At 48.6% G+C, this 12983-nt stretch overlaps 1 protein-coding gene across 1 annotated transcript; it reads left to right on the top strand.

Annotated features, from left to right (window-relative positions):
• Window positions 1-21: 21 nt before the first annotated feature.
• RO60 (Ro60, Y RNA binding protein) lies at window positions 22-12499 on the top strand. The gene is made up of 9 exons (XM_090263376.1): window positions 22-211; window positions 2937-3536; window positions 5060-5280; window positions 5989-6135; window positions 6369-6506; window positions 8850-8966; window positions 9584-9697; window positions 9973-10119; window positions 11755-12499. Exons 2-9 carry the CDS (start codon window positions 2957-2959, stop codon window positions 11905-11907), a joined length of 1617 nt encoding a protein of 538 aa, XP_090119502.1. The 5' UTR covers window positions 22-211; window positions 2937-2956; the 3' UTR covers window positions 11908-12499.
• The last annotated feature ends 484 nt before the right edge of the window (window positions 12500-12983 follow it).

Below are 12983 nucleotides of genomic sequence, written 5' to 3'. Positions count from 1 at the left end.
GGCAGCCACATCCGGGACCTTCGCCAGTCCGGAGCGCGAGCGGACCGGACGGGAGGGCGGGGCTCGTTTCCGGGAGCTGGAAGCCCGGGCGTCCGCGGCGTGGGCTCCGAGGGGTCGCCGCCCGTGGGGCCGCCGCGTTTTGCCGTTTCCCCGCGCTGTGCAAGTCTCTCCCGGGGGCGCTGCGGGTCGGAGCGCCGGCCGCCGAGCACAGGTGAGGGAGCGGGGGGAGGCCGGCGGGGGCCCTTTGTGCCGTCTGCGCGGCCCCGGAGGCGCGCAGGCTCTGGCCGGCCCTCCGGGTCCCGGACCCCGCGGCCCAGCGGCCGAGGCCGAGCAGCCGCGTGGTGGTCCCCGTGCGGGCCTCCGCGCCCTGCCCGGCCGGCGAGCGGCCCCGGCGCCGCTGTGGGACTGCCCCGCTCGGCCAGGCCCGGGCGCCCCGCAGGCGGGTTCCGCTGGGCCCGCCTCCCGCCTCCGCCTCTTCCTCCCGCTTTTTTCGCGGCCTCCGCCGAGAGGCGTTGCCGGCTTTCGGTTCGCGGCGAAGGAACTTTGGGAAAACGAGGCGGCTTCATCCCAGAGGAGACGACGGGGAAGGGGGCGTCGCGGGCAGTGCGCCCCTGGTCCCCGGGGGATGGACGGAGAAGGGGGCGCCTCGCGGGCAAGGGGCGCTGCAAAGACGGCTCGTGTTCCGTGAGCGTTTGTAAGGGGCCGAGCCTGGCGGGCGCGCGGAGCCCCGCGGGCCGTACCGCCGGCGTCGCCCCCGTTCAGCGGGGCCTCTTGGGGAAGCCGCGGGCCGCGAGGAGGCCTCGGGCGTGCGCGCGCGGAGAATGGCGTCTGCACGTGATGCGACCACGGGGCGGGGCTCGGGGGCCTGGCCTGTCCGGCCGCCGACTGCGCGCCTGCACGTGCCACGAGGGAACGGTGACCGTCAGCTGGGGTTTTTTAAAAATGTTTTCTTTATTTGTGCGTCACTCTTGAAAGCTCTCGAGTTCCAGGAAAGGCCTTTGGCTTCCAGAGAAGAAGGAGTTTGAGTGCCGAGGACTCGGGTTTCTCGCGTCCCCAGCCGGGGCCCTGCGGCCCGCAGGGAGAAGGGAGAGCGGGCTTTGCGCTCCGGGCCGGCCCGGGATAAACGCGTGAAGTTTTCCCGAGGGACCCAGCAGGACGGCTTTTATATTAAAATAAGCGTGGGTGTGATGTGGGGGTGGCCATCATTGTATCAAGGGCTTGGTTTAAAAAAAAAAAAAAACGAAGTGGGACTTTCTTGCCCCGGTTCTTTGCCCCGTTGATGTGCGTCAGTGGGAAAGCGCGAGGCTCGGGGTGCGGCGTTGTGTCCGTGGGGACCGTGCGGAGGAGCCCCCAGGCCCCGGACCTGCGGTCTTTTTAAATCGCTCTGTGATGCTGCGGTGGACTTGGAGGTGCCTTGTGTGCCAAATACACCGAACTCGCGTGTCTTTGAGACCCAGCGTGGCATGGTGCCCACTGAAGGGAGGCCGAACCGAAGGCCGAGCTCTTGGCGCGACCTGGAAATAATCAGGAAGGGGGGGCTTAAAATTTCTTTAATTTTGTTGGTGACACGTAATCCTGAGAGTTCGTGTAAAAGTCCAGGTTTCTGGGTCTTTGATAAAAAAACGGGAGGATCGGGCCACGCTCCGGCGCGGCCGGAGGGGCGGGCCTGGCGGGGGTCTGCTGGGCCGGGCCGCCACGCTGCGGTCCGTGGGACGCGTGGCCCCGGTCGCTGCCGTCCTGCGCATTTCGTAGCCGTAAGCAAGCTCAGACTTCGCGTAAAAATTAATAAGCTGCCGACTTGTTGGGCTTCTGGGGTGAAAGGTGGCATTTTCGAAGGACAGATGACTGGCAGGCCTCGGAAAGAACCCGGACAGGTCCCTTGACGGAGAGCGCGGGCCTCCCCAGAAACGCGCGTCGTCGGATGCTCTGAAGGTCCGGGGGCTGATGCCCGGGGAGCGGGGAGAAGTGCTGCCTCGTCCTGCCTGTCCCTGGCCTCACCGACTGCGCTCGAAATCGAGAGGGAAGCAGGCGATGTATAACCCGCCAACTGCGGCTCGTGCTCATGCCTTTAGGGGTGTCGAGATGTTTCATGTCTCCTAAGCTTTTAGCTTGGGGCTTACTATGTCTTTAGCTGTATTCAATTCTTTGGCGGGACCCCCCCTCGGCTGTTTTATTCCTGCCTCTCAGGCACCCCGGGGTCGCCTGTGATGATCTTCACCTTCGGGAGAGGGGCAACTGTCAGGCCAGCCCCTCCAGGGCTCGCTCGCCCCCGAGCTGTGCTTCTGCAGGAGAGCGGCCCTCCCCGCCTTGCCGGCTGCCTCCTGCCTCCGCCGCATTTCACTTGCTGGAGGAGGCCTCACATCCCCAGCAGCCCGCTCCCTGAAGTCGTCCTCCCTGTGGTCCCGGGGCCACCCCTGCTTGTCAGGCTGTGCCCTCCTTGTCTTTCTACTTTAAGGCGCCCAGCCCACCACAGCCACACAGGCCCGGGCCAGCCTGAGTTTTAACCTGCACGGGAAGCAGTGTTGATGCACGTGCGGGTGCGCAGGCCTCGCCTCCCCTGGGGGCCGTGCTGCCGGCGTCGGGGGTGGGGGGGGATGTGGGTCGTGCAACCACAAGTGTCTGCAGAGTTACTCCTGGAATAAAGGTCCCAAGGGTCTTCCGAGGTCAGCTACTGTTATTGCCCCCTCTGCCCCTTTCTTCCTGCGCCTGGCCCTCCAGACCCAGTGCTGAGCTGCCCGGAGCACCAAACTATGCCTCAAAAGCGTGACTTCTTAGCTCTTGCTTCTGACAGTCATACCGCCAGAGACTGAGCTTAAAAAAGTATTTTTAAATCAAAAGATTTCGTGGCAGATTTCAATTAGCATAGATTAGTAAGTATTTCCCTTTTTATAATTTTACTGTGTCATTCTAGCAAGTAACATTTTGCTTTTTGATAGGTTTCTTAAAGGACAGAAAAATGGATGCCTCCGTGAACCAGCTGCAGCCCCTGAATGAGAAGCAGGTGGCCAATTCAGAAGGAGGGTACGTGTGGCAAGTCACAGACATGAATCGCCTGCACCGGTTCCTATGCTTCGGCTCTGAAGGCGGCACGTACTACATCAAAGAGCAGAAGCTGGGCCTTGAGAACGCCGAAGCCCTCATCAGGCTGATTGAGGACGGCAGAGGGTGTGAAGTGATCCAGGAGATCAGGGCGTTCAGCCAGGAAGGCAGGGCCGCGAAGCCGGAGCCCACGCTCTTCGCGCTGGCCGTCTGCTCCCAGTGCTCCGACATCAGCACGAAGCAGGCCGCGTTCAAGGCCGTCGCGGAGGTCTGCCGCATTCCCACGCACCTCTTCACATTCATCCAGTTTAAGAAGGACCTGAAGGAGAGCATGAAGTGCGGCATGTGGGGCCGTGCCCTGCGGAGGGCTGTCGCAGACTGGTACAACGGCAAGGGGGGGATGGCCCTGGCTCTGGCGGTGACAAAATACAAACAGAGAAATGGCTGGTCGCACAAAGATCTGCTGCGGTTGTCACACCTTAAACCCTCCAATGAAGGTAAGCATAACATCCTTGGGCAGGGGTGCAGAGAGCCAATCGGTAACACATTTATTCGACATACGGAATTGTATAGTATCTTCTAGAAATACTCTTTCATTCTCAGGACACATTGATTAACTAATTCAAATATGTTTAATGCCAACCTGGATTCAAACACCTACCGCAGGCAATCCAGACAGGAACAGTCAAGAATCAAATGACAGGTTTACGGGTTAATCTTGAAAATGTCACCAGGCTGACTGGGATGCCCGTCCACGTGACTGTGGGCTCGGCCGGAAAGCAGCCCGGACGCACTCCAGGTGTGGTCAGCAGTGCGGCTCGGAGCCAGGGGCGGGCAGGTAGCCAGGCTCCTCCGTGGCCCCTTCTCACCCTTCCCCCCTGCCTTCCTGAGGAGGTTTTATTTAACTTGGGAAAACAAAGGAGAAGACATGCTTATGTGCAGCATTTAAGACAGTATAAGGTTTTGTAGTAAAATCTGAAAGACAGTAAGAGCTGCAATACTTTGCAAGTTTCTGTATATTAGTGTCAACTTTCGATCCAATTTTTAATTCAGAAATAGCGCATAAGCTCAGCCTATCTTACTGATGTATTTTATTTGGCCTGCATGATATTTTAGGGGGGGAAATGAATTCTTTACCAGCATCATATAAAATAAATCTGAAGACATCACATGAAAAGTCCATGTTTGGTTTCTTTTGAAAATTTTTCTTGGGGGCAGCACTAAGCAAATACTTAGCTAAAGTATTTGTCAGGACGTACTCTCTTGGGTTTATCCCAGTCCTCACCACTGTGTTATGTCACATGGCCTGTTCATTTGTTTATTTTGCCCACTTTTTCCCCATAGACCTTTGAATTTGGTAACTCTATCCTTCCCCTTTTTGCAGAACTGGAAAGTAAGGCCTAGATCAATCACACACCTCTTATGGGCAGAGCATGGGCTACAGCTCAGATTTTCTCAGCCTCCCCCAATCCAAAGCTCTTCTGATGATTAAAAGAAATTTTAGAAGAAAGCACATTATTTTCCTTTTTTAAAATCTGGCCTATAATACTTTCTCAGCTATTAGAAAATTACAAATCACCTACCTGCCGGTCCACATCCACTTACCTCCGTCGTTCATACGTGTATAATCATTGGGTAAAAGGGACAATTGAACATGACATTAATTGAGATAGGTCTGTATTTTTGAGGGTTGTTCTGAGATTATGGACCTAAAATAGTCCCTGTTTTCCACCAGATTTCTAGAGCCGGTGTCTCCGGAAGTAAAGCTCTGCCATAAAATGGAAACACAGGGGCTTCCCCCACCCCCACCCCCCCAGAGGTTCATATTGAAACAGTGATGGAATAAGCCGGGTTAGTTGACTTCGTTTTAATGTTTGTTATATCATGTCATGGGACGCACCATCACAGAGGAAAGCGGTTACATCCTGGGCACCTACTTACACTTGGCACATGAGGCATTCTCAACATGTTGTTTACCTACCGATCCTACCAGGTGTTTCAATTCTTTATTTTGTTAAAGGACTTGCCATTGTGACCAAATATATTACTAAGGGCTGGAAAGAGGTCCAAGAATTGTATAAAGACAAAGCACTTTCCGTGGAGACTGAGAAGTTGTTGAAGTACCTGGAGGCTGTTGAGAAGGTGAAGCGCACAAAGGATGAGCTGGAAATCATCCATCTGATAGAGGAGCACAGGCTGGTCAGAGAGCACCTGCTGACAAGTCATCTCAAGTCCAGAGAGGTGAGTGAGGCCGGGGGGGTCGCCGGGGTGTGCTAACCTGCCTTACGGTGTAGGTTACAGAGAGAAGCTTTGGGTAACGACATAGCCACTAATTCCTTATCAGAAACATTTCAGATATCTTCTAATTAATGTTTCCTTAAAACACCTAAAGGAATGCCCAAATGTAGTTGGCATTCAGTAAATATTAAAGGACAAGTTAGTTTATTTGATAAGACTTTGACCAATTTGCACAAATTTTGATTTAGAAAGTATCTGAAATCCAAAAGAAAGCCTTAGAAAATGTTATTACAGCATTCCCTCACTTATCGTGGGTATTACATTCTAGACACCACCACCCCCCCCACGATAGGTGAAAATCTGCAAAGTAGGAACCTCACGTTTATTTTAGCATTTATATATATTTTAAGGCTTTATTAACCTTTTCCACTCCCTTATTAACCTTTTGTACGCTTTTATAAACACTGCTTATGTTCTTAAACATATTCTACACTCCTAAACCTACGTTACTTTAACAACATACGTACACAGTACCACAAAATCCCGCAATAGAGTGAAAAATCCGTGATAAATAACTAAATATAATTTTTTTTTTTTATCCCGCGATAAGTGAACCGCGATATAGTGAGGGACTGCTGTAGTGTTGTTATTGGCACAGGTAGTTACACTGATTCGTAATTCCTTCTGGTTCCGCCTGTGCTGTTGCAATAGGTATGGAAAGCTCTGTTACAAGAAATGCCTCTGACTGCGTTACTGAGGAACCTAGGGAAGATGACGGCTAACTCGGTGCTTGAGCCGGGCAGTTCAGAAGTGTCCTTGGTCTGCGAGAGACTGTGCAACGATAAACTGTTAAAAAAGGTACGCGTTACCTTTATTAGCTCCTGCTGGTGGAAAACTTCTCCGAAACTTGGCGAGTGCAGTTAGCATGTTTTAGGCGTACCACATTGCACGTTGACTCTGAAATCTAAGATTAGTCTGTTCTTGTGTTCTCTTTTCTTTATGAAATACGTCAGCTACAATAACAAGCATCTAAGGCACGTAATTACTAGCTTTCATATGAATTTTGCATTTACACTCTGTCTTTTTTCTAGGCTCGTATACATCCATTTCATATTTTAATTGCATTAGAAACTTACAAAACAAGTCATGGGCTCAGAGGGAAACTGAAGTGGCGTCCCGATGAAGAAATTTTGAAAGCTTTGGATACTGCGTTTTACAAAACATTTAAGGTGATGGTTTGATTTTTTGTTGTAAAACAAATGACCCATTTTTAGGTAGGACTTAGTGAAGAAAAAAAAAAAAATTCTTACCTGAGGACATGCTTATTGATTTAAAAGATGTGGGGCGGGGGGAGGGATAGAAAACCACCAACTGCACTGCATTCGTACCCACACTGACTAGGGACCGAACCTGCAGCCCAGGCATGTGCCCTGATGGGGAATTGAACCGGCGACCCTTTGGTTTATAGGACACCACTCCAACCAACGAGCCACACTGGCCAGGGCTGTAAAAACCATTTTTTAAGATAGTAATAGTTCAACCATTTTGATAAGGTAGTCATTTGTTTTTTCTTAGTTCATGTAGAAGTGGGTATATAACTAACATTATAAGTTTATGAGTAAAGTATTTCTCCCTACCTTTGGACAATAATCATTATCCTAAGATCATTTTGATAAGTTAAATTACCAGATTTAAAATTTTGCAGTATTGTGGAGTCCTCGACGTGGTCCTCCATCCCGGTTTTCCTGTTAATCAGTAGTGTGTCTCCTAGATCTTGATAAGAAGCGATTTTAGGAATGAAAATCCCACTTTGGAACCATAAGTTAAAATTTTGGGTTTCAAACATTTCTTGCTGTTTAACATAAGAAACTTCTAATTCTAACAAAATTAGGAAGTTGCAGAATATAATATCAGCAGTCAAAAATCAGTGGTATTTCTATATGCTGGTCCTGAGCAGTCCAGAAGCTAAGTTAAGAAAGTGTTTCCATTTACAATAGCACTCAGAAGAATAAAAGACTTGGGAATAAACTTAACCATGAAGGTGCAAGACTTGTACAATGAGACTACTAAGCATTGCCGAATGAAACTGAGACAAACGGGAAGACGTTCCACGTTCACAGTTGGAAGACTTAATAGTCTTAAGGTGACAATACTACCCAAAGTGATCTGCAGTAATAGATTCTTAGATAGGACACCAAAAGCACAGGCAAAAAAAGGAAGGAGTTAAATTGGACTTCATCAGAATTTAAATCTTCTGTGCATCAAAGGTCATTATCAAGAGAGTGAAATATAACCTACAGAATAGGATAAAGCATGATATTTGCAGATCAGAGATCTGACTGGGCTTTACTGTTCAGAACATAAAAAGAATGACAAAACAAAAATACAAAGAGCCCATTTCAGAACTGGCCAAAGTGCCTGAATAAACACTTCTCCAAAGCAGCCATGCAGATGGCCAGTAAGCACATGAAAGGATGTCAGCAGCACTGGTGGCTAGGGGGGTGCATATCAGAGCCCCAGGGCACGCCACTTCGCCGTGCGGGGCAGCCGGTACCAAGGACGCAGAAGTCCTAGCTGTTGCCGCTGGGAGTGGGACATGAGGCCGCCCTGTGTAAGACGGTCTGGCTGGTCCTCAGAGTCACGTGGCAAATCACGTACCACCTGGCTCTTCCACCTCTTCCGTGCGTACCCCGGGAACTAAAGACGGGGACTCGGACACTATACCCAGGTGTTCACAGCAGTTGACGGGTAAAGACGGCCCGTGTCCATCAGCAGGGACAGACAAACCAAAGGTGGCGCTCGACCTCATGGAGGGGTGGAAACGGGAGCACACGCCACATGACGTGAGCCAGACGCAGAAGGACAAGGGGAGAGTGGTCTCGCGCTCTGAGGCCCCTGGAAGAGGCACGTCCAGAGAGACAGAGTGGCCCAGGAGTGGCCAGTGGCCGGAGGGAGGGAGGGCCGGGTGTAGGTTTTCTATTTGGGATGATGAACAGGTTCTGGAGAGGAAAGTAGAGGTGGTTACAGAACATTGTTAATGTGCTGAAGGCCACTGAACTCTGCAATTGAGGTTGACTTAAGTAAGTTTCATGTATTTTTTATACTTTACCACCAAAAAAGATTTGATAGAAATTCCTCATTTTCTTCTGAGGAGGAAATTTTTAAGAACAAAAAGATGGTAACTTCTTTAAATAAAATTATTAAGTAGGCGCTCTTATTTCCTTTGTTTTACGTTTAGTAGAAGCCTAAGCATTTTTTAATTAACTTTTGCAATCAGAGTGTACATTTACTATTATTTGGCATTAATTTCAGGCGTACAGCACAGTGGTTAGATAATCATATACTTTACAAAGTGTCCTCCCCCAGTATTTCCAGTGCCCACCTGGTGCCATACATAATTATTACAAAGCTACCATTTTGGAATTCTTTTCAATTAATTGCCAAATCAGAAATGAGGCCTTTTATCTGAGAATTTTTTAAATGAAGGATAGCTCGATGTGATTTGCTAGAAATTTAATTACTTAACATTTCTGATTTATTTTAATGATGGTTTCATCGTGCTTTCCTTTTAGACGGTTGAGCCAACTGGGAAGCGCTTCTTGCTGGCCGTGGACGTCAGCGCTTCCATGAACCAGAGAGTCCTGGGCAGTATCCTCAGCGCCAGCGCCGTGGCCGCGGCCATGTGCATGGTGAGGCCGCTCTAGGAAACCGTCACCGTGGGGCAGGGGTGTACACTTGCATGGGGCCAAGAATCAGGCTTCCGGTCGTTTTTGTCATTTGGGCATAATTGGCACATTTTAATATGAATACCATTTTGTACCAAAAATAAGCAGAGTTTTAAGTATATTGTGTATATATACACACTTGGTATATTATGTAATTATATATTATATCCTTAAGTATAGACAGTATTACAGGCATATTGAAAAAGACTTAAATATAGTCAGAATAGAAATTTTAATATTACAACTAAAGATTAAGTACTTCTGAGGAAGTAGACAATGTTTAGAGAAATTACTAATGACTCTGGAAATTCAAAGATCTGGAACTCGTAACAGTTTGACTGAATAGCAATTAAATGAATCATGGACGAGCTTCTAACTTCCCTTCTGTGGCCTCTTCCATCTCTGTAAGAGTCTGTGAAAGCCCTTTGGAAACTATCCTGTGGTTTCAAACCACAGCATGAGCACAGAAACAAAATAAGCCTCATAGCACGTTTCCTTTACAGATGAAGTTTTCTGCACTTCGAGATACTGTGTTTATTTCTCCCACATCTGCTGAAAATTACTACTGTTGAATTTTTCAGGTGATCAGACGGACAGAAAAAGACTCTTACATAGTTGCCTTTGCAGATGAAATGGTACCATGTCCAATAACTACAGATATGACTTTACAACAGGTTTTAATGGCTATGGATCAGGTAAAAAACTGTTTAATTAAGCTTACTTAATGTATATGATGTAATAATTTTGTTATTGGTGTCATGCCTGGCATTAAAAAATTTGTGAGAACATTGTTTTATCTCAGTTTTCTCATGAGCATAAAATAAAAAGTTATATAGGCTTTGGGAAGGCTTGTATATTAGTTCTAAACGAAATGATTATGTAAAAATTGGTGCAGCTAAGTGTTTTACTATGTCAGACATATTACAGAGACTGAGCCATTTATTGTTGCGCATGTTCTGTTCTGAGCTAGATCCCAGCTGGTGGGACTGACTGTGCTCTCCCGATGCTCTGGGCCCAGAAGACACGCACAGTTGCTGATGTCTTCATCGTGCTCACGGATAATGAGACCTTTGCTGGGAGCGTCCACCCAGCTGTCGCGCTGAGGCAGTATCGGAAGGTGAGACACGCTCTCGTTTTCTCCCACCCCAGATGACACCCGGTTCTCAAACCTTCACTGCTCTTCCAGCTGGAATACAGACTCGGCCGTGCTTAAAATGAGAAAATACCGCCTCACAGATGTAATTCATTTCTGCCGGTTTGAATTCTATGCGTTAATGAGAACATCCTTTATAAGTGGTATTTTTAATAATAATCAGAACATTTATTTTACCTTAACTATACACTTTGTAATGATTCATTGTGTTCCTCGGAAAATTAAAGTATCATTTCTTAGTTTTGTTAAGGGACGACATAAAATTAAAGCAAAGCGTGATCTGGGTTTTTAGGTCCATGGGCATTCGTGTTCCAATCAGTGCTCTCCAGTGGAGCTTCTGAAGCGATGGGGATGTTCTGGGTTCACACAGCCCGGCATGGCGGCCACTAGTCATGTGGGCTGTTGAGCTCTCGAGCTGTGGACTGGGTGACTGGCTGTAGACGTGGCACCTGATGAAGAGCACGGTTCTCACCATGCACTTCCCCTCCCAGCAGCCTCTGCAGTCCTGAGCCCCGTGTTAGAAACACACGTCCCAGGACCCCAGGAGACCTGAATCTGAAACTCTGGGCGGGACTGGGCTCTGCAGGCCCTTAAGTTTCAGACGAACAGGCGAGGGCCCAGACTGTGGAGCACGGGTTCTGAATCCAGTGGGATGTATGTGTTATGCAGCAAAGCTAACAATCCCAGGGAAATACTTCCCTACATTTATTCCACCTCCACGTGCACTGTCTCAGTGTGTGATCTGTTGGTAAAAACATCTAATGCCTCTGAAGATCCTGACAGACCTGTAAGTACAGAGTCTCTAGGCTGCTCAGGAATGTGCTCAGTGGCCCACAGAACACGTGACGTAGGACAGAGAGGCAGGGATTTCAGGCAGGTTGTCCACACGTTTTTATTTCCTGTTCTTCTGAGGGCCACATAGGCTTGCCCAAAAGATTGACAGATTTTATGGAGAGAAAAAAATAAAAACTTTGTAATGAAAATCTGTGATAGAATTTCGTCGTCGGCAGCCGTCCGTCTCGAGAGACGATGGTGTAGCTTCTCAAGAGTCTATCTGCACCGCCGAGAATGGCTGTGCAGTCCGACTCGGGAGTGACATCGTATCTGTCTCCTCCCGTGTTGAATCGACATCTTGCGATGACGCTGAAGCTACAGAGCCTGGGCAGGGTGATATGGAGGGTCTGCTGTTGCCCATGCAGCAGACCCCCCCTCTCTTCGCAGCTGAAGGGTCCAAGGGAAAGACGGAGTCAATACAGCTTGGCTTCAGGTGCGCCGCAGGAGTTGCCGGTGTTGACTACAACGTCAAACCGCCTTAGGGACTCCGGCTCCGGATTTTCTGTCGGGGTTTACTCCCTTAGCCTTTCCCCTGAAGAGGTATGCCGCAAGGCAGCGGAGGTTTTTTGGAGTCAGAGTTTTCCTTCTCTGATGTACCCTGACTGGAAGATCGAACCAGCGACACTTAGCTCGCAGGCCGACGCTCAATCCACTGAGCTAAACCAGCCAGGGCCTGATAGAATTTAAAGTATGTTAAATTAGTAAGTTATTTGCTTTTGCATTCATACAATTTTTTTTACTATGTATTTTGGTTTTTACTTACAGAAAATGGATATTCCAGCTAAATTGATTGTTTGCGGAATGACGTCAAATGGTTTCACCCTCGCAGACCCAGAGGACAGAGGCATGTTGGATGTGTGTGGCTTTGACACTGGAGCTCTGGATGTCATTCGAAACTTCACGTTAGATGTGATTTAACCATAAGCACCAGCATGATTCAGGTGGCCCATTGCCATTAGTGATCTCGCTCCAGATACGCAGCCCCTTCCCAGCTCCTCTGAACCCAGTGCAGGATAAGATGATGGCCTAGTGGGTGTATAATGGAAAGTTCACCAAAAAAAGGGCAGGAAGAAGTAGATAAGCCCCTAGTTCTTTCTGTCTGCTAAGCTAGCTGCTGGGAAATAGCTTCAGAACACACTGTAACTCCCTCTCCTGGAGACCCTCTTGCTGGTGGAGACTGTAGAGATGGTGGGCACCGTTGCTTTGGTAAATACTCACATTTGTGTTTAAAAGAAGAGCCAAAATTATAAGTAGTTCCATATCATGTCACTTGTTTGAAAAGTGCTTGAAGTTTTCTTAAATGTGTCCATTGGGAAGGGCAGCTTTGAAAATGTCCACACTCTGAAGTGCACTGGACCGCACGACTGTGATGGCCCCGCCGGCCCCTGGGAGGCCTGCAGGCCGAGCCCAGGCGTGATGAGATTGGGGTGGGTTTGTACAGACTCCTTCCGCGTTTTCTGAGATCACAGAAGTAGCAGCTTTCTTAGTCAGTAAAAACTACTTTGTTTTATGTTTGATATACTCTCGTAGAGTTATTACCATTAACCGGAAACAGTGGAGGTTCCTGGGAAGGGGGCTCTGAAGTCTGTCGGCTGCGGAAGGCCGGGTGCCTCCGTCTGGGGGGGTGTTTTCCTGCAGTGGCTTGCGGGCGTGGCTCCCCATCGAAACGACGCAGCCACGCAGCATGTTCCCTTCTCTTTATATTCTTCCATCAAAACAACAAGCTATCTCAGCGTTTAACTCACCCACTCACCATCTGAAAGTATGACAAAGTCTCCCCTCTAATCTGGTTAGCTTATTTCGTATGTAAAATACTCTTAATTTCTTTTACCTGTTTTTAGCCAATTGTAAATGGGTTTTAGGTATTTTCTAACTGTAAACATGTCAGTGGCCTATTTCTTTGTCTGTTATTCATTGTGGCAAGGCATTCTTTTTTGATAGAGTAAAAAATAAAAAATCAAGGTAGGTCTTTCAGGTTTGAAAGGCCAGTTTTG

The sequence above is a fragment of the Furipterus horrens genome, unplaced genomic scaffold (assembly GCF_987537825.1).
Source record: "Furipterus horrens unplaced genomic scaffold, mFurHor1.1.pri manual_scaffold_15, whole genome shotgun sequence".
In the NCBI taxonomy this organism is placed as follows: Eukaryota; Metazoa; Chordata; class Mammalia; order Chiroptera; family Furipteridae; genus Furipterus; species Furipterus horrens.
Note: the sequence above shows the minus strand (reverse complement) of the source record. Positions and strands in the feature narration are given on the sequence as shown.

What these genes read in the sequence shown, in the direction of transcription:
- RO60 (XM_090263376.1), top strand. Translation starts at nt 2,957, where the DNA reads ATGGATGCCTCCGTGAACCAGCTGCAGCCCCTGAATGAGAAGCAGGTG. An exon ending in GTCATCTCAAGTCCAGAGAG is followed by an intron (nt 5,281 to 5,988) that starts GTGAGTGAGGCC and finishes CTGTTGCAATAG; the next exon opens with GTATGGAAAGCTCTGTTACA. An exon ending in ACGATAAACTGTTAAAAAAG is followed by an intron (nt 6,136 to 6,368) that starts GTACGCGTTACC and finishes TCTTTTTTCTAG; the next exon opens with GCTCGTATACATCCATTTCA.